General features: G+C 41.0%; 2 protein-coding genes across 14 annotated transcripts in view; both read right to left on the reverse strand.

Annotated features, from left to right (window-relative positions):
* Positions 1-3,837: 3,837 nt before the first annotated feature.
* Positions 3,838-5,595, reverse strand: LOC139675948 (ly6/PLAUR domain-containing protein 3-like). The gene is made up of 3 exons (XM_071564201.1): positions 5,457-5,595; positions 4,533-4,649; positions 3,838-4,043 (listed from the first exon to the last, which is right to left on the reverse strand). Exons 1-3 carry the CDS (start codon positions 5,509-5,511, stop codon positions 3,838-3,840), a joined length of 378 nt encoding a protein of 125 aa, XP_071420302.1. The 5' UTR covers positions 5,512-5,595.
* An 868-nt stretch (positions 5,596-6,463) lies between these two features.
* TACC2 (transforming acidic coiled-coil containing protein 2) overlaps positions 6,464-27,064 on the reverse strand; it is a 131,592-nt gene continuing 110,991 nt past the window's right edge. For all 13 annotated transcript variants that reach the window (XM_071563804.1, XM_071563799.1, XM_071563802.1 and 10 more), the window contains 9 exons: positions 26,801-26,972; positions 25,283-25,423; positions 18,764-18,907; positions 17,756-17,832; positions 13,953-13,996; positions 8,698-8,858; positions 8,255-8,361; positions 7,487-7,607; positions 6,464-6,676 (listed from right to left, as the gene is read on the reverse strand). In XM_071563804.1, the coding sequence (XP_071419905.1) occupies positions 6,611-6,676; positions 7,487-7,607; positions 8,255-8,361; positions 8,698-8,858; positions 13,953-13,996; positions 17,756-17,832; positions 18,764-18,907; positions 25,283-25,423; positions 26,801-26,972 (1,033 nt within the window). In that variant the 3' untranslated portion in view covers positions 6,464-6,610. The remainder of the gene's footprint in view (positions 6,677-7,486; positions 7,608-8,254; positions 8,362-8,697; positions 8,859-13,952; positions 13,997-17,755; positions 17,833-18,763; positions 18,908-25,282; positions 25,424-26,800; positions 26,973-27,064) is intronic.

A 27,064-nucleotide genomic window follows, 5' to 3' on the forward strand; every position in this document is an offset into this window, starting at 1 on the left:
CAAATGTTTTTGATGAGACCTATTTTCCATAAAGCCACGCTGCCAAGTACCACGAGCTGCTTCTGTGGTTCCTTCCAAACTCAACCCCACATTGGCTTTTCACTTGTGGGGTTTTTTTGTTCAGATGCTAAGAAATTTACTTGTACCTATGCCACCAACACAATTTCTAGCTACACACTCTCAATGGGATTAAGAGTGTTATCATTTTCCCCCACTCTGTTGTGAGTAAATGTGCTATATCTGAGCATTTACCAGTTAAAAATACCCCCTGCACTGCTGGCTGTGGATGATAAGAGGGAGTGTTTGTGTATGCAAGGTGATAACCTTGAGCTCCATGAGTTGTAGTCAGGAATCCTGATTTCACAATAAAACTCCTCCCCAAGGTCACATTACCAGCCACAGCTCTGTGGTACATCCCTAACCATCCATAGGGTCCAGAAAGGTTGGGACCCTTTGGAGTGATGCTCACAATGAGATCTGCCACAGTTGGGCTTTCATTGCACAAAAAGACATGACAGCACAAGGTACAGGTGTGTTTTTTGGTTTGGTACCTACTGAACAGAGACACACAACAATTCACATGAGAAAAAAAAGGTTAAAAAAACCCCTGTAGCTTGTGATACCAAGATGCCAGCCCAAATGAAATGGTGTGTTTGCAGGGATGATCTTAGAGAGAGCTCAGGGCACTTTGCTCAGGTGTGCCCTCCTGGGAGGTCCCAGAGGCTCTTGCTGTCTTTGAGAAGACTAGGAAAGCAAGGAAACACTTTGTACTGCCAAAAACAAGGGGGTAGAAAGGAATTATGGAAATTAAGCTTTGGGGCTATGGTTATAATTGAGAGTTTCTCTCAGAAATCATGAATCTTTCTTTGGAGATCCTTCCTTGAAGGCGAGAGGGCAGAGTTACACTCAAACCCACAGATCCAACTAATACAACAGATGAAAAAGAAGTGCTGCCAGTTTTAGTTCCAGCAGAAGGCATTTGAGTACCAGTCTCTGTTCCTTTTGTCCCAACTTCCCAATGACATTAAAGAAGACAGAAATAACCCGTCACTGCCACAGGAATGATTACACCTCAGAACAACCAGACTAAAGGCAAACACTTCCTATTTTACATGACTGGGAATAGCTCTGCACAGTCATGGCAACGGCAACTTTATATTTTCAGTATTTTCAATGGAGTTTGAAAAATATTCCACCTATTTTGTTCCTTTTATTCTTCCTGTGCTTGTCCTCCCTTCCATGCTTATGCCAAGAGCTGTTGTGAAACCCTCGGAAATCATCAATCCACCAAAATGGTTTATCATTTCCAGGTATCTACATGCAGACACACTTCAGGTTGATAATGAGGCAGGAAAAATGTCAGACCTGTGAAAAGCAAAGCACAGCCTGTGCCATGCTGGGGGCAGAACTGAACGGAGGCAGCAGGAGGCTGGGAACTGCCTGAAGATCCCAGTCCTGGTTCCCGCCAGGAACAACAGATGGTGTTTGTCAAGAGGATAGAGATTTACCTTCTTATTTTACCATGGAAATACAGCAGTAAGAACACTACCAACACTCACTAGTTTATCTAACAGATTTAAGAAATACATCCCACATTCAAAAGGAAAACAAAACAACAGAATTCCTGCAGGAAAACAGGTCGCCAGATGCAACTGGAAATCCCAATTAAAAGCAGCAGTTCTGTAGATCAAGAGACAGTGTCAGCCATTGCATGTAATTTATTTTCTCATTAAGGAAATGCACTGAGCATATATAGAGATTACATTCAATACAGATTTATCATTACAGAGCAATCAGAAAATAAAGATACAATCAATACCTATTTCCCGTAGCAGAACAGATTGAAGGAACTGCTTCAAGCTGAGAATGAAATGAAAAATACTGACACCAATTTAAGTGATTTTTAACAGATGAGACGCTGAAGTCCAAATTAACATTCTCAGCCAAGATCTGCTGCGTTGTTGCAATCTTTATATCCACAGCTTTATCAGAGTCATGCCTAGAGACTAAGAACAGACCAGAACCACCTTGTCTGAGCCCATTTGAACAAACCCCAGGAGAATAGTGCCAGTCTACATGAGATGATGAAAAGATCCAGACAGAAAAGAGCACAATAAAACAAGGAGAGTTTGGTTCATGTGACAGGCAACAGCTACAAGGCAAGTGAGGGTTATGCTCTACATGGAGGTTTCACTGATTCCACTTGAAAAAGCTTCCTAGAATTTGCAAACGTAATAAAATACTGGTGAATGTGCAGAATTCTGACACACTGCCTAGAATTTGATTTTTCAAAGAAATATAATGAAGTCACAACACAAAGCTAATGGAAAAACTACCTTGTCATGTATTTTGCGAGTTCCTTAAATTGATGACCAAACACAGGCAACTAAAACCAGAACTGGAAAGATCACCTCTACTTCAATCACACCAGCTGGACTTTCAGCCAGTCCTATGCCTGTTGTGTGCCAGACATTAGACCAGATCATCACAGCTGGATATTAAAATCTACAAATATCACTAATCTGCTTGCCTGTCACTTGGAGTTTTGAATCCAAGCAGGTACCACCCTGCTCTCCAGGATCACACCCCCAAGACCCTGCTTGGTGATGCCACACTGTGCCTTAGGTCACGTCCCATCTTTCCCAGTTCCCCCTTCAACAAAGGACCACAACATCTGCCTACAGGCTGGAGGTGCACAATGCCCTCTACTATGTAGCCCATTTTGATCATTTATTTGGTAAGACTGCAATGAATGGGATTATTAGAACTTCTGATTTATTAAAGATCTCCAAGTAATTTCATTCACTTTGCAAACTGAAAAGGATACATAAACCACCTCAGATCAACTCAATTACATCACTGAAGGGGGAGGTATATAGTCTCACTCTCAAAAAATGTTTAGGACAGTGAAGAATTATCTACATAGTTAAAATAGCAAGAATTTGGATAAATTGCATTATTACTTAAGTTATAATTTGCCTTCAAGACAGGGGTTAAGCACTTATTCTCAAAACCAGCAGAGGACTGAGCTGATCTTTGGAGGGAGCTTACCAGTTCAAAACAGCTTCCAAGCTCTTCCTTTTTCCTCTTCTTCCAGTGCTGTGGTGAGATTCTCAGAAGATCAGCAAAGAGAAGCCTGGAAGGTGTTTTTTTTCCCCCAGGAAATACACAGAACCATAGAATGGTTTGGGTTGGAAGGGACCTTAAAGATCATCTCATTCCAACCCCCTGCCATGGGCAGGGACACCTTCCACTATCCCAGGTTGCTCCAAGCCCTGTCCAATCTGGTCTTGAACACTTCGGAAATATAATATTTAATATAACATACCCCCATGCATTGTTTCTTAATGACTTTCTCTTACCAGCTGGTATTAATAGTTAATCACCTTTATTCCAAGTTTTCTGGCTTTGTCCAGTATGCCAATGTTCTCTGAAAGACTAATTTTCTTGCTAGAATTTTCAGTCACTTTGTGCTTGAAAATTTTAGCTTGCTTTTTATTATCTGCCTACAGTAAACAGAATTTGGAAGGTCTTTTACCTTACTACAGGACTACTTGCAGCAAAGGTTTCTCCTTGCCTAAACTGTAGGAAAATGTATTTGCACAATCAACCCTTTAGGATAAACAAGAACAGGGCAGCGTTTCTTACATGTAGGTCAAGACATATTGAGCAGATGAAACAATATTTATCTAAACATCTGTCAGGTCTGTCTACTGCTTTTTGCCTACTGAGATAAGTGGTATATGGAGTATGTGTAATAAATGATTAGGAAATATTATCATCCCTTGCTGAGAAGGCAGACTTGTTGCTTCAGGATACTCTTTCCTTCTCTCCCCCTCATGTCAGCTTCAACAACGGGTGCCACAGCAACGTGAGGATGAGGAGGCAGAGGTAGCCACTGGAGATGGTGACTCTTGCAGCCGAGCTCTTTGCATTGCAGTTGCTGGAGTAGCAGCACTGGACGCTCACTCCGGGTGCTCTGGATCCGTCCCGCCTTGCCCGCTCGCAGAAGGATCTGTACGAGCAGGACTTCATAATTCCACCTGGAACAGAGCCACAGTGAACCCAAACACACCTGCTAAAGGTCACCTGCACTCCCCCAGCACTGAGCCAACTTTGGGTTTGGCTGCTCCTTACAAATAAATGAGTACAGCAGCACAATGCCAAGCTCCCACTTAAATAATTGACATTTATCTCTGGTGCAGCTTAAATCTCTGGGTGTGCCCAAGAGCAGTGCCTCATTAGCTTCTTTTCCTTCCTAATTTCCAGGCAGGTCATTTAACTTCAGAAACAAGTGGGCAATACTTAAAATGCTTTTTTACAGCTTGCACACAGAGTGTGTACAGCTCATCGTGGCACACTGACGAATTAGTCTCCGTGGGATTTTGTATCAGGTTGCTGACATAATAAAGTTAGGATTGAGATTTAATAAGGTTTATTTTGAGAGGAAGCATTTACTTTTGGTTTTCTTCTTTTTCCAACACTGATTCTTTATTTCTACTATGAAAAGTATAATGTCTGTGATTACTTACTTGCTTGTCCTCTAATGACTGCACAGGCATCTGCATGCCCTGGACACTGCTGACTGCCTTGTCTGTTACAGTCGTCATCACTAGAGCCTACACAGGTGTAACACTGCAGTGCTTCACCTGGTGTTAAGGGGAAAAAAGACCACTTAAGAGTGTTAGAGTTTTCAAAAAGCATTTTAAAATATTTTAAAATATCAGCCGCGCAGTCCTTCTAATTTTCTTTGAAGCGCATACAAAAAAATTGCAAAAAGTTTTAGAAAATTCAAAAATTCTGCAAATCCTAATGCTTCTTTTTTAGAAGAGGCCCAGATATTGATTTTAAAGATTAAAAAAAATCAGCCATATATTATTTAGTTGTTACAATTTGTGCTCAAAATAATCCAAGAAATCTGATGTTCTGTAACTGCATCCACACATTCAGGGTGGAGCCCCCTGTAACAAGTGGGAGAATTGTGTTTCCCCCCCTCCCCCCTCCATCATGATCTGTGGTCCACAGTACCACAAAAAAGCAAATCATAAAGTCTTACTATAATTCAGATTTCATTTTCTCCTAAAGTAACAATTCAGCTGGAAAGCACAAAAGTACATTTTGAGTTTTGCTTTTGTTTAAACATTACAACTGTAACTCAATCCTCGTTCTTCTCCTTAGTTCCAACTATACGGTATTGTCAAAGCCAGGCATGAATCTGAAATATTTACAATATCACACTTGCAGAGTAGAAGGCACCTGACTGTCCAGAGGGACGTGTGCATTTGAATTTGGCAGCACACAATCCTGAATTCTGTGCTAACCACATACACACAATGATCTGAAACCAACCCAACCCAACCCAGCAGAGCAGCCCAGACCAGCATAGAGGCTCAGCCATGCCTGAGGTAGGAAATGAAAATGAAATAATAAAAGGAAAAAAAAGGAAGTTGACTTACTTTTGATGACAAAAAGGGAGCTGACAAGAACCAGGCTGAAGACTGTCCACATCATGGAGATCCAAGAGATGTACCATTAGCCAAAGAAAGCAGTTTGTTTGCTGCTAAAGCCCTAATGCTTCTCTTACATAGCTAATCCTCTGCAGAGGATAACTTACAGGATAAAGAGGTGTGCAAGAATGCTACTTATTGAGCTTATTCTGGTTGCACCTCTAATCACACGTACCTCATCTCCACAAACCCTGCAGGCAGATTCTTCCAGGAGCAGGAAGAAGAAAATGTATTCACTTTTCAGTGCTAGACATGCTTAAAAACCATCCCATCGCCGTATGCCACAGCCTCCAAGTCCTCCAACAGCCTCATTACATTTGCCCATGGGATTTGCTGGATCAGGGTCAGAGCATTAAATATTTTGGAGGATTAAGCCTATGCTTGAGACTTGACTGGTCCAAATCCAACATACATATATATATATATATATTTAGAGAGAAAGCATGATATAGACCTAGATATGTGCATATATTCTTGTGCCTCACAAAGTGTTCCAAGCCATAAAGTGCTTTCTGTGAAGGAATTAAGAGCTGCTGTATCTGGTGCTGCATGTGAAGGAAGCAAGAGAAGGACACAAAACAGAGCCATGCTTATCTTCAACTTTCAACGAAAAAATTTATTTACAATAGAGAATTTCATTTGTGACATGCATTTTCTTTTCTTTTTTCTTTTTTTTTAAAATTTTTTATTTTATTTTACAAATCAGCAAATGCAGATAAAGTTTACATTCCTTAAGGCAAGAGTCCCCATGCAAGTAATACATGTTTATATTAAATCCAAAAGACATCCAACATGGGAACTCATGTACAAAGGGAAGGCTAGGATCAGCAATTTGTAATTTCTTAGAGAACTTGACAATCTCCCTGATACAGGAACTTTGAGATCAACTTGCTATGAATTATACTATGAAAATGCAAACAATAGCAAGAAATTCTGATAGTCATCTTAGTACTGCATACAATTAAATCAACTTTATTTAGAAAGAAAATACAGTAGTGCATACGAAAAAGTGAAAATATAACCTGTCCACATAAATGTATGGACATCAGTGTGCCAATGGTCATATTGCACTCAGTATCGAAGTCCAGAAATTTGGTTAAAAGTTAGCTTTTCCCCATTTTGGCAATCAGTTCATCACAGATCTTTGTTAATTCTTCTATCTCTTTATTCTGGAAAATAAAATATTAGGTATTATGAAAAATATTGCATTAAGATGAAAGAGTTTTTTTCTTACCTAACCACTGGGAGAAGTGTGGGAAAATCAAATTTTCTCCTATCCTGAAAACAGAATATCTACATGTACTTATATATATATGGATAGATAGTACAGCTACATGTTTGTATTCATAGTACAGCTATGTGCATTCAAACAAATGCTTCCTTTTTTTCCAAATACAGCCCCTCTGACTTCAATAAATCCAATTTAGCACCAAAGCAGACAGCTTTACAGCAGTCATTCCTACAACATCATAACGATACATGGTGTAAATTTGTTTCTAGGCTGCACTTTCCTATCTTTTCACTATTTCCACCCTGCTTTGCAGGGCTCTAAGCAAGGACAAGCTGTACTATGCCAAGCTCCCCTGGCTGAGCCAGAGAACATGAGATATAAATAGGCATTTCCTTCAGACACTCTGGAATTGGCACTGGAATCACAGCTCAAACTAAAAAAAGGGAAAGAAAACCTGAGAGATGAACTAAGCCAAGGAGTTAAACCTGAGAAGCAAAGCAAACCAAGGGCCTGGACTGCAGAGGTGCACCCTGAGCTGCTCTGGCCAGGGCTGAGCCAGCTCCGAGCACTGGGGGGCTCAGACCAACCCTGGCAGGTGGGTCCCTCTGCCTTGAGTGCCTGTGCACATGGCGCATTTTGTCCTAAAATTTGGCAGTGCTGCCCTTCCCGAGACCAGGGAGCTGCTGGGCCAGCTGGACCTGAGTGGGGCAGTGTGGTCTGAGCTCCAGGGAGAAGAATTTCTCTTTACCTTTTGTTCCAGTGTTCTCTCCAAGGCGTCCACTTTGAGCTGCTCTTTGCGAAGGCTGGCCTGGTACGCTGCCTGCTCCTGCTGAGCTTTGCCTCTCACCTGTGCAATTTCAGCATTGGCTCTGCAAAAACACAGACTTTGGTCACATCAGGCTCTCCACAGGAAAGGGCAGTGGGTACCAAGGGATGAACTGCACCTCAACAGATGGGTGGAGAGGGCACATCTTTGTCAGTATTCTGAGACGCGTTTCTAGAGACTATTTTTAACTCCCTCTCTTGCTCAGCACAGGCTGCAAAGTCTTTTCCTAATGTCTGTATTGCTCCTTTCAGGTATCTGTGCTGGGGTCACAAATATCACTTAGGTAGAAGTGGTTTATGGCAGTTTGTAAACCTGACCTGCAGGTCAGAGGAGTGTACTCAGAGTCCTAAATGTAATTCCTAAAAATGCTTAATTAGTCTTTATGTGAAAATATAAAAAAAAATACTAAAAAAATCAACCAGAGCTACCTCTCTTAATCCCCAGTCCTTAACATCAGCTTAAGGAGATACTGTCTGTGCACACAGGAATCTTCCTGCAGCATGAACTCCTAAAACAAAAGATGTGTACAATCCATGCTCCATCTCTAGAATGTCCAAGGTCAGGCTGGACGAGGCTTGGAGCAACCTGATCTAGTGGGAGGTGTCCCTGACCACAGCAAGGGGGTTGGAAATGGATGGTCTTTAAGGTCCCTCCCTCCCAACCCAACGCGTGATTCTATGAATTAATTACCTGTCCAGTTTTTCCTCTGCATGAATTTTGAGCGCTTGATACCTCTGCTCTTCCTTTTTCACTCGGGATAAATATTCCTGTGCGCATTTCTTTAACACCTCTTCATTCTTGTAAGAGAAGATTACATGAAATTGAATCCAAGAGGTCAAAATGTAGGACAGGCACCTATTTGCTGGAGTCACATACAGCTGTTTTAAGGGCTGCAGTCCAACCCTGTCACCCCCCAACAGAGGCCATGTGAAGCAACATGACACAATGCAAAGACCCTTACAGTTCTGTTTGCAATCCTTGACCTCACCATAACAGATTATGTTCTGTCACGCACTTTAGACCTGATGCAGGGCATCAGAATTGGCTGGAAACACAAGACACCCTTCCTTCAGCAGCACTGACACAGGAGAGCCTGCTCAGCTTTGCTCTTTACAGATTTGAACACAACTCACCTTCCGAAACCCCTCCAGTACTTCTTTCATTTTTTCGTATCTCCTGAAAAGATCTGCCAGTGATTTCTCCACTGAGTTCAGATCTGCCAAAGCTTGTTCCTTCTCCACTATCAGCTGCTGAACTGTGTGATGGGACACAGATTTCTCTCTCTGTTCATCCTCTAGTAGAAAGAAGAGAAGGGGAGGGAAAAAAGAGATTTTCAGAAGTGTAAAGTAGTAATTTCACTATCACCTACAGTTTCTACTATACTGTGCTCTATGTTGTGTTTTAGTAAGTTTGCAGGATCCAAAAAAGTCATTTTTATATAAAGATGCAATCTCATTTTGGAAAAAAGGTTGCAAAATACAGTGATATTTAAATATTTTGATGTTGGGGGAAAATGTGAATGTATCTCTGTACTGATGATTTATTCCCTCTGAACTTGGCTGTTCCCATAAAAAGGCAGGTGTTGGATTTCCCCTATTTGCATGAAGATCTACAAACTATAGGAAAGGATATCACTAGCACTGGCAACAAATTATTTGCCATTGCTGATGTACCTGTGTTACCTCCTGGCATCTCTTTTCTAAAAGCAAGGCATCTTGTTTAGTGGAATTAAACTCTGTTTTTTCCATTGGAAAAACAGTGTTTTGCCAGCTCTAATTCTCAGGATTACTGCAGCGTGTAGCAGAAAGGAGACCTAACACGGGATAGCCTTTCTAAGTTCTGGTCTGCAGAAAATATCTGCCAAAATCCACCTGTCTGTAGTTAAATTGGAGACAGGGAAGGTGGAAAGAATGCAAGAGAAATCCAAATCCATATGGAAGAGAACTTTCCAAGGGAATTAACCTCATAATAAGTTGGAATATCTATGTAACACTAGAAAGGTCTCCCATGGTCTTCCAAAATGCTGCACTGTTTCCTTCATATCCTAAAATATGATTCTTTTCCCCATGTTTTAAGGGCTACTTTGAATGATACTGAAATGAAAACCAACCTGCAAATCACAGCAATTTTATAATTTTTCCTTGGTCTAGAACAGAAACTAAAATAGGGTAAGCAGTTCTCCCATGTAAAAAGCATGGGGCATTTCACAATGTTCAACTTTTCATTCAGGCCTTTTTTGTAATATAAAGAACTAAATAAAAGTTTTCATCTGAATTAAGTATTTATAGTGCCGGTCAGCTGCAAAATGTCAAAGTTGATTCTGTCAATTGCTAACTGAGATTAATCTCTTCCTTCTGGATATTCAATTTTGCTCTGTGATGCAGAAGGTCAAAGGAACCAAAGAAACTCTCAGGACATGCTTGTAACACATTTATTATTTTACTGGTGAACAAACACCTTTGATATGGCAGCACCGAGAAACCAGAGCCCTGTGATGCCACATCAGTTTGATATATTAGATATTTTATTAAGAATAAATATTCTTTTCTATTTGGCCTTCTTAGAGACACCCTGTGTTCATCTGTAATGTCAAAATGAACGTATTCTCAATTAAAATAGTAAACCATTTGTCGTCTTTTGTTTGTCTGAGGAGCTGTAATCTTGTATTCCAGTACTAGATTTGTTTAATCAGGCTGGAAATTACATACTGTGAAGATAAATTCCAAAACACTGACTGGCAGTGTCCTGTTCTCTGGTGAACTCCAGGCAGGAGAAGGGATCCCTTTGTAATGTACTTTAATATATTTAATGTCCCAACTTTACTTTTCCTGTATGTCTGAGGTATTTTAGCATCTTCCTTCTTATTTTAGGGCAGCCAGAAAGTTGGTAATTCATGTTGTGTTGAGCTCCTCCTCTTCCTCCCAGTGCACCATGGTGTTCTCCTTTCTCTTTTGCTGGACCAGCTCCTCCAATTCACACTGCAGCCACACTTCAACTTACACATGGGAAATAGGGGTAGGTGATGCACAATCACAGAATGGTTTGGGTGGGAAGGGACCTTAAAGCTCATTTAGTTCCAAGCCCCTGCCATGGGCAGGGACACCTCTCACCAGCTCAGGTTGCTCCAAGCCCCATCCGAGAGATGCTCCCAAACCAAAGTGAGTAAACACTACAAAAAACAGAAACTCCCCTTGGCTGGAGGGGAGCTGGAGTTTTATGTGGTATTTTCATAAAATCATAGAATGGTTTGGGTTGGAAGGGACCTGCTATTTTCTAAACCCATGATCCAGTTTCAGTGAAATTGCTGCCTAGGAGAGCTGTGCTGATAACAGTCTGCCACTCAGGTCTTGGCTAAGCAGTTACAGATACTCATTTCTAAGGCTATTTATGAGGTTATGTGATTAAGATATTTTAATTAAATGACTTCCATGTCTGAAACACACGCTGTCCATGGCTCACCAACAGCAATAGCAGTATGCTCAGGACTAACACTACCCAAACTGACAGACTCAGAGCACCACCACCAGATCTGCTTTCAGGCTCAGCTCACTGTTACTCACACGACTTGATGGGAATGCAGCAAACAGAGAACAAAAGCCAAAGTAACTAAAAATGCAAAATGCTGGTGTGAAAGTTGGTGAAAAGCTTTACTTACCAGGCTTGCCTGTTTTGTTTTTGCAAGCAAATAGCAAGAAGCAACGAAAACGGAAGCAAAATAGAAAATCGGGAATTGTTAGGAAAGCAGAAAATAAGTAATGCAACAACCTGTAATGCACAAAGCATAACATCTGTTTGATTTTCACAAGGAGAATTTAATAATGTATTTAAATGTAAAGTATAAGGATACATTTTTAACAGAAAAAACCCCAACTTTACAAATTCATCAGTGAAGAGGAATTGGGATGGGGATTTAGGAAGGGGACTGTGGATGGCTGTGATCAGGGTGTTGGGGTTACACAGGCTCCGCTCCACCAGGCAGCAAAGCAGCAGCACAAGCAGCAAGTTGGCCTGGAAAGCCTGGTCTTTTTTCACCCCCACTCCTCAGTGTAAAATAAAATGTGTTAAGGGTTGAAGAAAGTGTAAGAAAAAAAGTTAAAGCACAAGTCAAAAAACATAGAAAGAGACACTGAGAGGGATCTCTACACTGACAGCTTGCAAGCTCTGGCTGTACAGTGTCACATAATCACATCAGCTAAGTCAGGTAATATTGAGTTCTGTATGTGTATGAAAGCAAATATTAAACCTTCCACAGCCCTTGAAATCAAAGGCAATCACTGTTTGCAATGCATGTTTTCAGTGCCTTTATAGGGCAAACATATGGAACGTTTTCAATATTCACTATACACACACATGCCAACCTATAAAAAGCTCAGCAGGACCTACTGGCCCCACTGAATATTCATCAGAGGGACTGGTGACATTGGTTCACTTGTGCCCTGCTAACAGGGCCGTGTAAATAGCTCAGAAGGGCTAGGACATAAGTAGAAACAGGCATTTCTTTTGTTAAAATGCGTATTTTGCTTTAGCACCAAGGCAGTACTGTGATAACAGGTCAGTGAAAGACATGCAAATAACACACAGACACATATTCTCCTTCACACTGGCATTTGCATGAGTGAATTCCTCTATCAGAAGAGACAATAATTTACAAGAAATGGCATGAGGAAGTGGGACAATTAGATCAAAAATCCACATTAAATGCAGAGAGAAGCCTTGCATTTAATGCACAGCCATGCTGGAGAATTTGCATACTGCTCTAATTAACACATGTTTTCTGTGTCACTGTTGTTGGTTCAGTTCCTTTGCAAATGGACAGCAAATGAAATTACTCATAGCCACAGCTCTTAAGCTTGCCACAGAGCATCTGAAAGACTCTGATATTCTGAATTTGAAAGTTTAAAGTTTCTTCTATTCACTCAGTGGTCAATGGCCCCAGGCTTTAACTATCCTTCATTTCTTTGCAACCAGAGGAAGCGACAGTGGTGGAATGCACTGTGTACACTGAAGATGGGCCTTTGCCTCAGGACACCTATTCTGTATCTACTTGTTGCACTGTGGTCACAAAATCTGATTTTTTGTAAAATCTGTTTCTCAAAAGTAGAATTTGAATTCATTATCAAAAAGAAACTTCAGCTGCCCTCTGTATGCATATGCTTGGGAAAAAAGGACAAGTCCTGTGTGTGTCCATATGACTGGCCAGGTCCAGGATCAAAGCCATACCAGAGTATGCTCAGTGTAAACCAAAATGAAATAAGTTCTTTGCATACTCTGGAGACTCCTATTTTACCACTTGCACCATGAGAATGACAGACATTATGTCAGAAGGCAGGCAAGTTGGCTCAGTTGTACACACAGAAGGCAATGGAGGCATAACACCACAGATAATGAAGCCAGGCATACTATTAGTATATATTATTCATTATTAGATTTTTTTTTATTAATTACTTTATTTATTATTGTTGTCATGACTGCAGAATTAATTAATTAATTAATAATTAATTTAAAGGCAAAATTTCCCCTTCACTTGAAAGGAGCCTCGGGTGTGTGTCTCCAAGTGGCTGAGAAATCCAGGGAGGCAGCAAATTTACCAGACATTAGTGCTCTTCCCAGCAGTTTTGGCCTTGGAGATCCCACAATCCCACTCAGCTTTCTGGGAAACAGCTTGAGCTGAAGCAGTACAGGGCACACAAGCCACTGGTGCTTCCTACAGCCAGACTAATAAAAAGAGCTTTAGAAATCTTATGAGGAGGCTTTAAAATCACCTCCCAGGGGCCAGACCTCCTGTGCTGAGGAAGCACTTGAGCCCTGCAACCTTTGGTGCTGAAGTGCTACTGCACATAGAGATTTTCATTTGTGGGATATGCAGCTAAACAAAGGTGTTTTTTAATCATTGAGAGGCAAAACATGTAACAATTTAGACCTTAAATAAGATCTCTATGTCAGTAAGTAACTGTGGAGGTGGATTGGCCACTTATAACCTCCCAGCTGGGATTGGAGTTAATCTTGGGTTTGGTCTGATTGATGCACTTAGTGCAGATAATCCCTGTTGTTGTAAAGAGCTAAATTCAGGATCTGCCATTAAACAGCTGGGAGTGGATGCCCAAGGGGTTTTTAGGTCACTGAAAGTCTCTCCCGGAGATACCCATGAATTTGGGGCAAAGCATTTGAACGTATTTCCCATGGGACAGTTTGTTTTGATGCAGAAGTGAAAGCCCTGAGCTCCTGCTTTACCTGAGCTGCCCTGGCTGCAAATGAAGCCCTGAATTTCCCTACAATGCTGTCCTCAGATGCATTCACAATTCCCAGCAGCATCAGCACACGTGGCCAGCATCAAAATGAAGCCCACAGACCTCACCCAGAGAGCAACTTTCAGAGCAGGAACACCTACCTATCATCTGAGCAATCGTCTTCTCATATTCTGAAACTATTTTCCTGTAAGAGGGAAACAGAAAAAAGCTTTTGGCAAACAACGTAATTGTTATGTTTACTTAGAAAACAACACTATCAGTAACGGAACTGTGGTGTTTTAAGAGCTACAGAACCACATTATGCTTTTATATGTTCTTTATTGCCTGAGTAACAAATAAAACTGACAGCTTTAACATTGCACCTGATTTTTAATTCTCCATGGAAATCAATAAAGGTGGGGGAAGGAAAAAGGGGTTGTTTGAAACAAATTCTGTTTTTTTGAAATATGCCCAAAGTACATCACTAATAATGATTTAAAACACGAACACAGTGGCCTAATTCAAGAATTACAAAGGGCCTGACTTTTCCATTACTTTCTTCCCTCTTCTCTGTATTTGTATTTATTTTTAATATGAGCGTTAAGTAAACTTTTAATTGGTACCAAGTAAACTTAACAGAAGTAGAGTTTGCCCTCACTCAAAATATATCTCATCTTCTAAATGAATCTTCTCATGACTAAATGATCCATTAGCATTTAAAAGAACAAGACCAAAGTACTGAAACATGTAGCACAAAATCCATCATGTCCCATTTCCCAAACCTGTTTCTGAAGCAGAGGTGGTAAAATGTTACTTTTAAGACCATTTTATTTCATATACTCACGGCAGGCTTTGAATTTCCTTCTTGAAAAGAGGTTAGCCAAAATAAGCAGATTAAATGCGATTTAGAAAGATGATCCATCCCTTCCCAGAGCCAAATAAAGCTAATGAAATGAGACTAGCTTGATCTGTGCTTTGATTCATGAGCCACATAGGACCATCTACAAAACCCCAAATTACCACACACTTCATCTGAAGTGGATATTCAAAACTGGTGTTGGAATACATCTCTTTTCAAGTCTTAGCTCACTTTCACTTGCTCCATTTTAGAGGTCTGCTGCACTTGGTGAGGTTACAGAAAGGATGTGGGAAAATCCTGAGACAAAAGTCAGTAAGGAAAGGCGAAACTTGCACAAAGCTCCCAGAGAGTTCTGCAAAAATGTCCCAAAGCAGAAACTACCAAAAAACTAATGCAGAAACTCCAGGAACTCCTGCCCCAAATCTGAATCCCAGGCAGAGACCAGAACCCCTGAGAAGGTCACCTGCCCCAAAGGGCAGCAGCAGCTCCCCTGCCCTGGTCCTGCAGAGCACCCAGCAGAGCAGGGGCTCTACCCCTGTGCACTGGGATTCTTCCTTTCAACCATAAATGACCCTTTTGAGAGCAAAGACAGCAGGGTTTGGTTTCATGTCCAAAGATTACCTTGGAAGCTTGTGGTAAGCAATAAGATCCTAAAGCCTTGTCATGTCCTTGTAATGTTAGGCACCTTCAGGAAGGTTTGTCATCCCAGAAAATGAAGCGAAGGACTCAGGGTCACAAGCACTTCCCAGCCTGAGCAGCACCACAGAAGTTGGCAGCAAAATGAAATCACATCACCTATTTCTTACTAGTGCAAGTAGGCACCCCATTCCCTGCATTATCCAGCCTTATGAATCATGTGGCAGCTGTTCAGTAGAGGTGGATGCTGCAGTGGCACATTGATTTTAGTTATATTCAATTTGGAAAGGTTGTCAAGTGAAGAATTTGTTCCAGATTCATGTCAAAGGCCTCTTTCAGTCAAGCAGCCTAAAAAATGGTCATTATGGCTGGAGAATGAAAGGATGCTGCCATATCATTCCTCTCTGGAAGGGCACATTTAACCCCAGCTTGACATGCTGCATGGGCTTCATTTTTGCTCTTTTAGACATTCAGTGTATTTACTGAGTTCCTGAAATTTCTTAATTCATAAAAACACCAAAGTCCAGGGCTACAAAAGGATCTTAGGAGTCAGCTGCTTGACTCCCCCTACTGAAGCACCACAGTTAAGTGGTTTCTTGCCTGCCTCTGGTTGTACTCTTGGATTATGGTACAGCTCATCCTGGTTTTACCTCTTTGACAGTTATTGCATCATTAAACCCTCTCATTTTGGCTTCTGTTCTCTGGAGTCAAATTTCCTCCAAACTGATGTTTTCCTGGAAACTTGAAGGAATTCAGGATATTCCAACTAGAGTATGTAGGACTTGGGTAGAGGAGCATTGCTACTCCTGTACAAAGTGACGCTTTTGTGCTTGCAGCTCCAGACAGTCCCTTCACTCCTTGCCTACCATCATGTCACATCTCATTGCTGCACCTCTAATTTACCACACAGGGGTTGTTTCAACATTTAGTCCTCCAGCAGAAATCTTCCTCTGTGCACATATGTGTATTTATCATTTTGTTACAATATTAGCCAGATTTTTTTCCCCCATCCATGTGTTCCGGGCATGTGCCTGTGAGAAATTTGGCTTAGATAATGGGGTGGTGTTTTGTTTTTTATTTTTCCAAATCAGATTTTATTGAGGGTGTAGACATAGAAGGAAATTTCTGTGAGGAAGATGAGGGTACAGATCTATGGAATGGCAGCTGCTCTCCTTCCATGAAGGAAGAGGCAGCCTCTGGCAGTGCCCAGCAGGCACGTGCACCCTGGCAGCTTCCAGAGAACAGACCAAACACAGCCTTGAGTGTGTGCTGCATGCTGAGGCATTCCTTACAATTCCCAGTTTTGTCCAGCCCTTGTTTTGCTCCCTCAGTTTGCCTCCTTGCAGCCGCTCCTTTCTCTTTCTCCTCATTAAGCATTTGAGGGCTATGCCAGGGTTTTGTTTCCTTTCCCACCAGAGTGCAGAGAGATGAGAGAACTCAGCTGGGCACTGGGAGGCGGGAAGAAAGAAATAAAAGGGCTGCCCTTGCCTTTTGCAGATGCTTCTTTCAAGATGCTTTGGCTCTGAGCCCCGTGCTGCCACTATTCCAATCTGCCATGTGTGACTCCTGGCATCCCTGGTAACGTTTGCTGAGCTCTGCACTGCAGTTCCCTTCCACTCTCACTCCCTAAGTACAGTTTTCCTGGATACAAGCAGCAAGTACTTATGTAGGTCAGCACTAAATGCAGTGTGTTGGCTTCAGCTTTACAACACTGAGAGGTTTCATTTTGGGGAGAAGCTGCTGCTAGAACAGAAAGGATTTTCAAGAAAATTCAGTTTCAGAAGAGATTGTATAAATTATTACTTAAAAGAAGGATGCTAAAATAAGCTGACAGTTTCCTTTTATTTATGAGTTGTGAGGGGGGATATTTTTTTCTGGTTTTTGAAGGTAGAAAATAATAGGCTTTAAAGACTCCATGAAATAATTTTATACATGCTCTTTTGCAATTGATGACTTTCTCAGATTCAGATCAAAAAGCAGGCCAAGCTCACTGGTATGGCCTTGCTATGGTCTTACCAACTATAAAAGAAAACTAAGGCTGAACCTTCCAACTGGGAAACATCAGTGGTTCTCTGAGCAGCACCACTCACCTCATCCACTACAGGGATTTGTTGTCATCCTTGCAGGTGGTAGGACCTGGGCTGGGAATGAAGGGCAAACCATGTTCTAATATACAGGTATTTAATGTAATAGAGGCAGGTTTGCAAGGAGAAACAGAATAAAACAGATACAACTAGTACAAACTGCTCAGGCTCATTCTGTCAGTTTTCAGGGATTACCCTGAACAGGGGTGCCCACCATACAGAGCAAATACAAAGGATCAATTTAGGATCAATCTAAAGCCTGAAAGTTAAAGATAATGTAATAAATTCAGCTACCCCAAACAGTTGTATGACCACGGTACTGTGTCCTAACCACAGGCTGCAATGAGACACTGTCAGTGTGACCTGTGACAAGTTAACAACCCACCTCATTTCCATCACTTCCCTTCTGCTTTCTTCATATTTCTCTTTCCACTCTGATACTTCTCTTTCCTTGGCCACAATCTGAAACAACAAAAAAAAACCAAAGGGAAACCCCCCACATCATTACAACCACATGATTTATTAAAGAGGAAATGAAACTGTACAATATTTAATATCAAATACTAATTAGCAGGGGTATAGTTTTCAAGTGCATAATGGGTTCAAAGACAAGCAACCCAGGTTATGTGTTTCAGACTGCAAGGTGCAATTAAAAAAGTTGGGTTGTGAAATCATATTCCAGCTTTGAAAAATTAACTTAGTTGCAATGTTCTTGTTTGATGTTTCATTCCTGATGATAACAAGAACACTTTTCCAAAAATACCACACGACCCTACACTTACATTTGACCTGGTGCCAAACCTGAAATATCTCTGTACCTGGTTGGGTATCTGCTCCCCCAGTTTGTCCTCTAAGGGGGTTCTGATGCTTCTGCTGCTGTTTGTCCTCTGAGGGGTTCTGTATCTTTAGGGCTGTCCATGACATTTTATAACCCGAGGACTGTGTTCCTTTGTGCACCTTTCATCCACATAATCCATCATCAAGTTTGGAATACTAAATTGTACCTTTTTTAAAGTGTTATTATTAGCCAGACTAATATCTAGCTTGGTAAAATGTGTTATTTCATTCTTATTTCTAGCATCTTATCATTTTTCTGTAATTATACAGCAATGCCAAGATGCACAGAGTAGACTTGAGGTTAAAAAAATTAAATATTATATAAATTATATCTATAAATATATATATTTAAATTTATTATTAATTTTTATATAATGTCTGCTTTTCACTTACACAAAACAAGCAGAACTTGCAGTGTAGCACCTTTTGCTTTAGCATGACTGAGGATGGTTTCAAGAACAGAACAAGTGATAATATAAATCCTTTGGGAGAAAACAGAAAAGGAGGAAAGCACAAGGGGCAGGTATTTCCTTTTACACGTTGTGGAGAAAATTACCTCTGCTCTGGCAAGTCGCAGTGCCGAGTCCAAGTCTTGCTGGGGGTAGAGAAGGGCCGTGGTACTGTCTGCATCCGAGGGGCCAATCCGGGAGTACAGTGCACTTTTGGAGATGGAAACATCTGCTGGGATAGCAGGTTCTCTCTGTGTGTTTGGTTTTTTTAAATACAAAGAAACAAACCATTAAATAAGTGTTGAGCTCACATGGTTTCTGGGTGTAGTGCAAGGCACCAGGGTCCTGAGCTAGGACTAGAATTCTGTGCACCTCTAGATTGTAACAGCAATAACACTGACAAGGAACCCTGAATTCAGCAATCATAAAATACACTTTTTAGATCCATAGGAGTCACCAAGACAGTCATATTAACATTATGGAGAGACAATACAGACAGCACTTTGCCATCAATATTTTAAGGCCTTGTATTAGAAAAATTACTACTCACTGATGCAGAATTTCATCAAAACATCCACAAGAAATGCACATCAGCAAAGGAAATTAGAATTGGAGGCAGAGAGCTTGTTAAGGGGAATTCTCCCTCCAAGAAAATAAATCAAGAAAGCAGAAGTAAGAGGGCAGCTCACTTTCCCAGATCTGCCCTGCCCATACAGTTTATGCATCATAAACAGTATCACATAAGTGGGACTGTACAAGTGATGTTGCTGCCCCACGGGCGTTCAGCATGCGATTAGTAAGTTAAATGAGGCTTTTTTGCAGCTGTCAATTTTGGTCATGTCAGCAGCCCAGCTTAACTCAGGAGGAGAGCAGCATGTGAAATGAGGAGGAGGGCAAAGAACAGGTCCATGACACTGAGATGCAGGAGATGCCTCGCAAATACCTCTAGATACAAACAACCCAACCTACAGCACATTAAAACCAAGGAGATTATAAAAGATAGCCCACAGAACCACAGAATGGCTCAGGTTGGAAGGGACCTTCAAGACCATCTCATTCCAACGCTCAGCCTCAGACAGGGACACCTTCCACTAACTCAGGCTGCTCCAAGCCCTGTCCAACCTGGCCTTGGACACTTCCAGGGATGGGGCAGCCCCAGCTTCTCTGGGCACCACCAAACCCACCACCAAGACCACAGACAAGGCTGGACATGGCCCAAGTGGATGATGAGTGGGGAGTAAATTCGGGTGGATTCATGCCTTTTTCCACCCACATCCAGCTTTTCTGGTGCAGCACTTCCTTGCTGGTGAAAAGGGGATAATGTGTTTTGCCAGTTTACTTGCTACCTTTGTGCACAGAGCACTGTATTCTGTTCCTTAAGTTCACTGATGCAGCACCTTAGTCTTTAGGCTTTATCTGCAATAATTAAGAGTAGCAATCAAGAGTTTTTAAATTATTTTTGTCCATAAAAGAGAGAAAAAAATATTTTATTTTATTGTAAAAGAGGGGTTTTTTTTAGTTGTTTTGTCTGTTTTTTAAATAAAATAGGAGAGTCACTCTCTACTGCTTGAAGCACAGGAACGTGAAAGTGAGTAGATAATGTCTGGATCAAGGTTCAACATCACATGCACTTGCTTCAACACAGTTAAAAGAAAATTTGCAAATGCTATTCCATAAAACATTATCCTCCTCACAGTTCTTCTTGCACAGCCTAGAATCATATAAAGGATCCAAAGCCACTGTTAATTTTGTTGCAATACCTTCTGACTATTAATTCTAGGATTCATGGAGCAGACCACCCCTTCTCTTTTTTGCTGCATTTAAAATGAACACCCAAAATAATGACCAATTCCAGCATAATTAGGAGGTGCAACCTCAAATCCAGTGGGTTTTCCTACCAGATCAAAAGGATCTATCAAAATTGCACAGACTATGCTTTTGAAAAGTATCTCCCAATGTACAGCTATGCAGGAAAAAATACATCTGGGACACAAGCTCAGACATCTCGATAAATCATAAATACAAAACTACCTGGTGCTGTCCACAAATCTGAATAAAGGCAAAAAAATTCAGTAAATGAGACAATGCTGCCTCAACTCAGTATCCCAACTTCAAAAAAATGTCCTTCAGTCCCTTCTCAAACACAAAGGAAGAAAAACAGAGATAAAAAAGAGCCATTAGATCATCAAAGCTGTCCTCAAATGAAAGGGCCTCCTTCAGATCAATCTGCTGAACTGCAGATAACAAATTTCAAAACCCTCCTGCAGCTTAATTTGCTGGATCTCATAAAGACATTGCTGGAAAATATTAATTGTGGCAAAAGAAACCAATTTCCTCAAGCTCATGTGAAAACATCTCAAAGCAACTGCCAAGATTATGACAATTTTAAAGAACAAATAACTTAAAGCAATTAATAAATACTTTTCTTACATAGTGCTAAACACCTCACTAATGTAGTTGTTTTCTCTAGTTCCTTTTGCATTTGAGTAAATTGTACAAAACAATAGCAATAATGACAGACAAAGCAACTTAAGATTTTCAACAATGGCTATAAAAACTCTTGGAATTTGACCACTGACCAGAAATGCCTGTGGTAGTGGCCCAACCAGTATTGCCCTAACTCTGGAAACGCTTCACACGAGTCACAAATGGGCTCTCTGGAGTAACTCATAAAATTCCTCATGGTTTGACTTCAAAAGCCAATTTTACACAGCTCAGAACTGATGTGTAACTCAGTAACTGTCACTTGGTGCCTTGAAATATTGTTGTGCTGAGAAAATACTACAACCTGCCCAACAGGATAAAGGTATTTACCCAAAATAACCCTACAATAATAATGCTTTAAGTTCAACACCTAATTGCTGAGAAGGTAAGCAGTTAATTGGGGTGATAATCAGCACAGGGATTTGTAAGTCACTAAACCTTGCACAGAAAGATTAGAGTCTTCAGGGGAATTACTACTAAATGTAGGTCACTGCAATCTTAGTGTAAATATTTGAGAGCTCAACACAGTTCTCCTCTTCCCAACATCTTCCACAGAAACCAGATATCTCACCAGAAAGGGAATAAATGCACATCCATTAACCAGCTGTGGTTATCTCACTCCTAGGAGGTCAAAGGGAAAGAAAATAGAGCAATGGAATGAAAATGAAAACTAGCTTTTATCATACTAGAGGAATATGCATTTAGCCCTGCTGAAAATGAGCTTGCCCTCCCCAAGCCCTGAAATACTGCTCGGGTGTGTATCGAATGATCGACCCTTTAACTAATTGATGTGTGTGCAGACAGGTCAGTGGAGGCAAAACGAGACCTACTTGTGCTTGCAAATATATGGAAAGGAAGTAAAACCCAAGCACAAGTTTTCAGCTTGTAAAGCTTTACTAGAAACTGTGGTATTCCTGTTTGAAGGAAATATTTCTCCTTCACTACCATGAGAGCCTCCCCAAACCCATGAGGCACTAACCCCATTTGTGCCAACACCTTTCCTTTCTGTTTCTCTCTTTTCCTTGGATCCTGCTTCTACACCCAACTCTCATCAGCTCAGCATCCACAGGGGGATGTTCACAAACCCTGTTCAAGCTGCAACTATAAAAAATCAGCCAGAGGACATCCAAATGGAAACTGTTCAACAGAGAAATGTTAACTCATCTCAATGCCAGAAGACAGAATACTTGGCAATGTAAAAGCAGGGACTAGTCCTTCTCCTATTGAAGTCTGTAACAAGAAATTTGGGAGTGGCCAAATAACTTCCTCTTCCTGAGAACAACAAACTGCATATCCTTATTCTCACTCCTGATGCTAGCACAAAATGCTGACATTTAATCTTTATTCTGGGTGACCTGATTTGCCATAACAAGTGCTTCTTGTCTTTATTTTCCATCCTAATTTTGCTACTCGTCCTGCATTGGTTTGGCAAATGTAAAATGTAATTATACAACATTAAGAAAGAACAGGGGCTGGCCATCCAGAAGGGAATTCTGCCAGTTAGCATCCAAATTAAAGTCACTGCAGTCATCTGATGGATTCTGTGCTACTTAATCCAGGCCATCAGTCACTGTAGGTCACAAGGGATGTCGTCGTGGGCTAATTTAGCACTATGAGCCTCCCACTAGAATAGCAGAGTTATGCAAGGACAAAAGTCTTTCCCAGCCTAACATGACACCCAGGGAATTCATCTACAAACATTCCTGTGACTGGACCAACATGGAGCTTTGTGAATGCCAAACTGCTGCTGGTTCTCTGTCACAGGGGGGAGCTTTGCCTATTTTTCTCTGCTCACCTCTGCTCATCATTTCGGTATCTTTGTTAAACAGATTAATGGCCTTTACTAAAGAAAAAATCACGTGAAATCCATTCCCTAATTCTAAATTCTTTGGAGTTCATAAACTTGTTCTGGATAAAAGAAAATACTGTGATGATGTTAAAATAGCATCTTTCAAATGTAACTCCACATGATCAAATACCTTCTACAACATTTCTGCAGCTCAGAATCCTCCCTGAGTAACACACAAACACAAACTCATTCTCTTCATTTACCTCAGTAATTGTATGTGCACCATGGAAACAGCTGGTTTGTGGGCTATTTTAGGTATGAAATAAAATAGTAATCATTTTTTCATAAAAGTACAGTTAACCTCAAAAAAAATCTTTAGTTAATGCATTAACTACTTAATTATTGACCTTTAAAGCCCCAAGAAATTCTGTCCTATAAGCAGCTCAAATGTTGTTATGATTCAATGAACTCCAGACAATATACAACTGGGTAAAAAAATTTACCACTGCTTTGTTAAGGGGCACTATAAGAAGAGGAAGGTCTCTGGAGGAGGAGATATCAGAAGCACATCTGGAACTAAGTCTCTCACTGCAGCAGGACACTGCCATCCCTTCAGCACCCCATTCAGCTGACACCACTTCCCAAGAAAGCCACTAGGATTTCTGGACTGACTTTTTTGTTAAAAGTACCATGAAGGGCATCATAAACCATCTGTACAACTGGCTAACCACCAAACTCAGCACATCAAAGTTTCCCATCCCCTTCCAAACACAGCGAGTTCCATGTGCATCCCCAGAGCAGTGCAAAGACTCACTCTGAGGCAGAACTAGCCAGGATGACCTGGAAGTAGCAATAAAAAAATAAAAAAAAAGATTTAGATCTTTGTGAATGAAGACATGGTTTGCTGAGAGGCCTTTTTTCCTCAGAGCTTTACAGCCCTTCCAACCCTGCTGCAGTCCCTGCCTTCAGATGCCTGAGGGCAAGGTCGACTGAATTCCTCACTTTTAAACTTGAAGGGTCAAAGGTGTTCAATTTCAAGCTGAAAATACCAGCAAAGGACAAAATGTCCCTCCATTCAAAGCAGGCTTGGTATTCTTTGCCATCAGATTATTTCAGGACAAATCTTGCTGCAGAGAAATGACAACTGGATTGCAGCAAGGATGCGACTCCCCCTCCTTGCCTTGGCAGCTGCTGCTGTTACTGTGGGGGTGAGCGGGGCAGGTGGCAGCATTCTGGTGTTCTTAATCATGCTCTGGTGCCACACCAAGGTGTGCCCAGCCGGGCACGGCCCCTGGGGAGCCTCTGTGCCCCTGGTTAGAGGAGAAGCAGCACTGGGAGCCTCAGTCTGTGCACACTCACACACGCAGGGCAGGCACAAACCGGGTACCTTGGAGCGCAAAGAAGACAGGGCAATCTGCCTGGCTAACTTCAGGGCTTCTATCCTCATGGCAGCAAACTCTAACTCCTCCTGTCAAGTGTTTGGTGGTGGGAAATCCCACAGGAAAAAAAACGGATTAAGAACATAGCAAAATGTTTAACACATTCAGAAATGGAGTGTTAGATTTAATGTATAATCCTGACAGTGCCTGGGTGACAAACCCACCGCGAATTCCTTGCATTGACAGGACATTGACACCAAACATCAGGTGTTGGTTAGTTTTGAGGTAGCTGTACAGACAAATAATTTTTATTAGGTGATCAGTATGATCAATGATTTTGGTAAAATAAATGCTTTCTAAAGTTAAAGCTGTTTTTTCACAGACTCATCTCCCTTGGTGTCCATTTTATGTGAATTTAAGCCAGCTGCAGGTGCCACTTCAAGCTTTGTTGTTTCAAAATTTCACTACAAATTGTCTAGAAAATATGTCCTGATATACAGAACTGGTCTGCAGATCTATTTGCTTCTCCTAGAAGAAGTCATGCCAAATTCTGCATTAGATTACAAGAAAAACACAGACTGATTTTCACTTCAGCAGAATTAGGTTCTAAATCTCAAAAAATGAATCTATGCAGACAGACTTACTAAGGCTGGGTATCAAGACAACTCCCCACACATCAAGTCCTGTGTTAAAGCTTAAAAAATGGGCTTTATAAAGACTTCTGCAAAACACAGCTACAGGACAGCTGTTGATGAAATTTAAGTTTATGCATTATATGAATTATATGAGTTAAATGAACGTATCTCTGTTCTTGAAGTGTCAAAGTTAGTTTGGAAAGAACCAAATAATTAGTTTAATTCTGTCCCACCTCCCCTCCAAGCCTCTCCCCACCCCTTTCAGATGAGGCAAAGCTTTGCTCTACCTGTGTTTATTCAAACATTAAAAAAAGTGGTATTTATAATTTTGCTACAAACCTGAAGTTTCTGAGCAAATACTGGGGGGTTCTTTTCTGCTAAGTCAGGATCTAGATATTCAGGCTGATCACATATTGACGTTTTCTTAGATATCCTATTGAGAAGAGCATCAGCAGAGACAAAGGAGTCTTCAGGAGATGTCTGAAGGGTAAGGAGGATATAGAATAAGCAACAGAGATTTTGCCCAAGTAGTTCAGGCCAAAAAATCTTTGATTTCTAGTAATTTTATGCCCCACTGAAGACTATGTTTGAATACAAGATCCACAGGTGTAACACACAAACATCAAGAACAATTATTCCTAATTTAAAAGCTGAGTAAATTTTTCAAGACTAACATGAAGAAGTAACACCAGGACCTCTAAAGCCATTTCTCTCGAACCATGGACAGCCCACCCTCAATACCTCTGCAACAGTTTTCAAGCAGTGACCACAGGTTTTGTCCATGCAATAGTTTATATTCCATTCAAACATCTCTAAGGCACTCTAAAAGCTTTGAAAAGCACCAAAACTAAGGGGAACTTCAGCAAGGCTCTTCCTGCAGTCTTTACAAAGTCTTTTGCTGCTTCCAGGGGATAAACTAAGTTATGCTTACAAGTTTAACACTATCAGGATAAATATTAGGGTGGGAGAACTAGAATGACACAAAGAAGACCACTGGGATGTGAGTGCCCAAGACTTCCTGCAGTGAGAAAACTATTCAAACTCTTAAAAAAGTGCTTTGTGAGATGGTAGCAAAAGCATTGTTAACATAAATTAAAATTTACTATTAAAGTGACCTGCAGCTTTTTCTGACTCCTCAGTAAATGTGTTGCCATACAGTTTAGCATTCCTAGTGCTGTTGGCATTTGTGAAACAAGTTTGCCTGGAAAAGTGGAGGCCTTGAGGGAACCCTCATGAATTTGAGAACCAATGCTCTGAAGTCTGTAATGCAGCACAGGCTGCAGGCAAGGAAGGGCTCACCACTATTTGAAATCCAGCCCAGAGAAAACACCAAAAAAAAGTGACTTAACTGGAAGCTGGAATGAGTTCTAATGATCAAGAAAGTGCATTTTATATTATCAGTATCAGAAAATAACAATATAGGTAACAGATTATATAAAAATGTTAAAGGACATGTGTTCTTTATGGACAAATATTTGAAATTTCACAGTATGTGTAACAGGACGAATCACACACGTCTGGTCATATCAAACCTCTTATTTTACATGTAAAATGTTTCTTCAAATATGGGGTAAAAAGGCCTGTGTGAGAGAAAAGGCACTTCAAAGTATCAACTTGGAATAAGTTTTCATGAGAACGTGTTAAGCTGTGGTAATTCTTCAGAAAATTCCTCTGAATTCCATCAGTTCCACCAACCTACCTCGCTCATTTGGCTCCTGCCACCTGCTTGCTACAAAGATCTTTTAGTATCAAGTTGAATTTCACTCTATTTTCAAGATCCACCTGTGCTACCTCTTATATAACATGTGAAGTTTCTGCAGGAAAAAGATTCCCAAACTCTTATCCTAAATCACTTACTATTTCAATAGCCTCCGGAGTTGTCCCTAGAGTCATGGGCTCTAGGTCTTTCTGTTTTGACTTGTCAGGTGACTGCAGGTGTGTCTCCTGGCTGGCAGCAAGGACTCGGGAAGCTGGATGCTGGATTTTCATTCCAGAGGACTGCTGGGCTTCAGGGTCTTCAAAACTTGACCTGGAAAAAGATTGGGCACGTGTTTGGAGAGTGGAGCACAAAGCCTTTATAACTCTGCTTCTATTAACAGCTAAGTCAGTCCTCTTCATCAC

Source organism: Pithys albifrons, chromosome 9, assembly GCF_047495875.1.
Source record: "Pithys albifrons albifrons isolate INPA30051 chromosome 9, PitAlb_v1, whole genome shotgun sequence".
Classification (NCBI taxonomy): Eukaryota; Metazoa; Chordata; class Aves; order Passeriformes; family Thamnophilidae; genus Pithys; species Pithys albifrons.

Coding starts and splice junctions, on each gene's coding strand:
- LOC139675948 (XM_071564201.1), bottom strand. CDS start 5,511: ATGATGTGGACAGTCTTCAGCCTGGTTCTTGTCAGCTCCCTTTTTGTC. Junction 4,650..5,456: donor CTCCCTTTTTGTCATCAAAA/GTAAGTCAACTT, acceptor CCTTAACACCAG/GTGAAGCACTGCAGTGTTAC. Junction 4,044..4,532: donor AGTCATTAGAGGACAAGCAA/GTAAGTAATCAC, acceptor GCTCTGTTCCAG/GTGGAATTATGAAGTCCTGC.